This window comes from Penaeus monodon, chromosome 29, assembly GCF_015228065.2.
Source record: "Penaeus monodon isolate SGIC_2016 chromosome 29, NSTDA_Pmon_1, whole genome shotgun sequence".
NCBI classification, from domain to species: domain Eukaryota; kingdom Metazoa; phylum Arthropoda; class Malacostraca; order Decapoda; family Penaeidae; genus Penaeus; species Penaeus monodon.
In genome coordinates this window covers 33,362,138-33,362,758 of record NC_051414.1, presented here as the reverse complement: position 1 = coordinate 33,362,758, position 621 = coordinate 33,362,138, and the positions used below count along the sequence as shown (strand labels likewise).

Sequence of the window (621 nt, the reverse complement as noted above, 5' to 3'; positions counted from 1 at the left end):
CAAATCCAATGGGTTAAGGATGAGTTTAGAGAGATAGAGTGGTCATGCGGATGTTATCAAGGCTTCGTAAGTTTTTCCCACAGTTTGAATTTGCTTGGCAGCAGCACTCTATGCAATGGATATCATAAAAAACATTTTTCCAGCAAGATTGATTACAAATTAAAATTATTATATGATTCCAAGGATTACATTTTGGCAAATAAAAACTAGGAGTCATACCATCACCATAAACATTTTATTTGACAGATTTTCTGTAGATTATATTTAGTTTTATACAGTATAGGAAACTCATATGATTCTCTCTGTATATTGAACCTATATTTACACTGAAAAACTAATTAGTTTCATTCTTTATTTTAGTTGTGGAGAAGTTTACAGAAAACGTTCGCTTTTGCCTCATCTGCAACTACCTTAGTAAAATAATTCCAGCCATTCAATCACGCTGTACACGCTTCAGATTTGGTCCTTTATCTTCAGAACAGATCCTTCCTCGCCTCAATCATGTCATTGAGGAAGAAGGGTAAGCCAGTAAATGTCTAATGTGAATTAGACTTAATATTTCTTTATTCTTCATCTCTAATCATACAGATTGGTGCAGATAAAAAATAGATACTTTTTCAC

General features: G+C 32.9%; 1 protein-coding gene across 1 annotated transcript in view; it reads left to right on the top strand.

The window, feature by feature from the left end:
- LOC119592183 (replication factor C subunit 5-like) overlaps positions 1 to 621 on the top strand; it is a gene marked incomplete at its 5' end in the record, with an annotated part of 12,482 nt that overhangs the window by 1,630 nt on the left and 10,231 nt on the right. Inside the window, 1 exon segment of the mRNA XM_037941012.1 lies at positions 361 to 520. Within this exon segment, the coding sequence (XP_037796940.1) occupies positions 361 to 520 (160 nt within the window).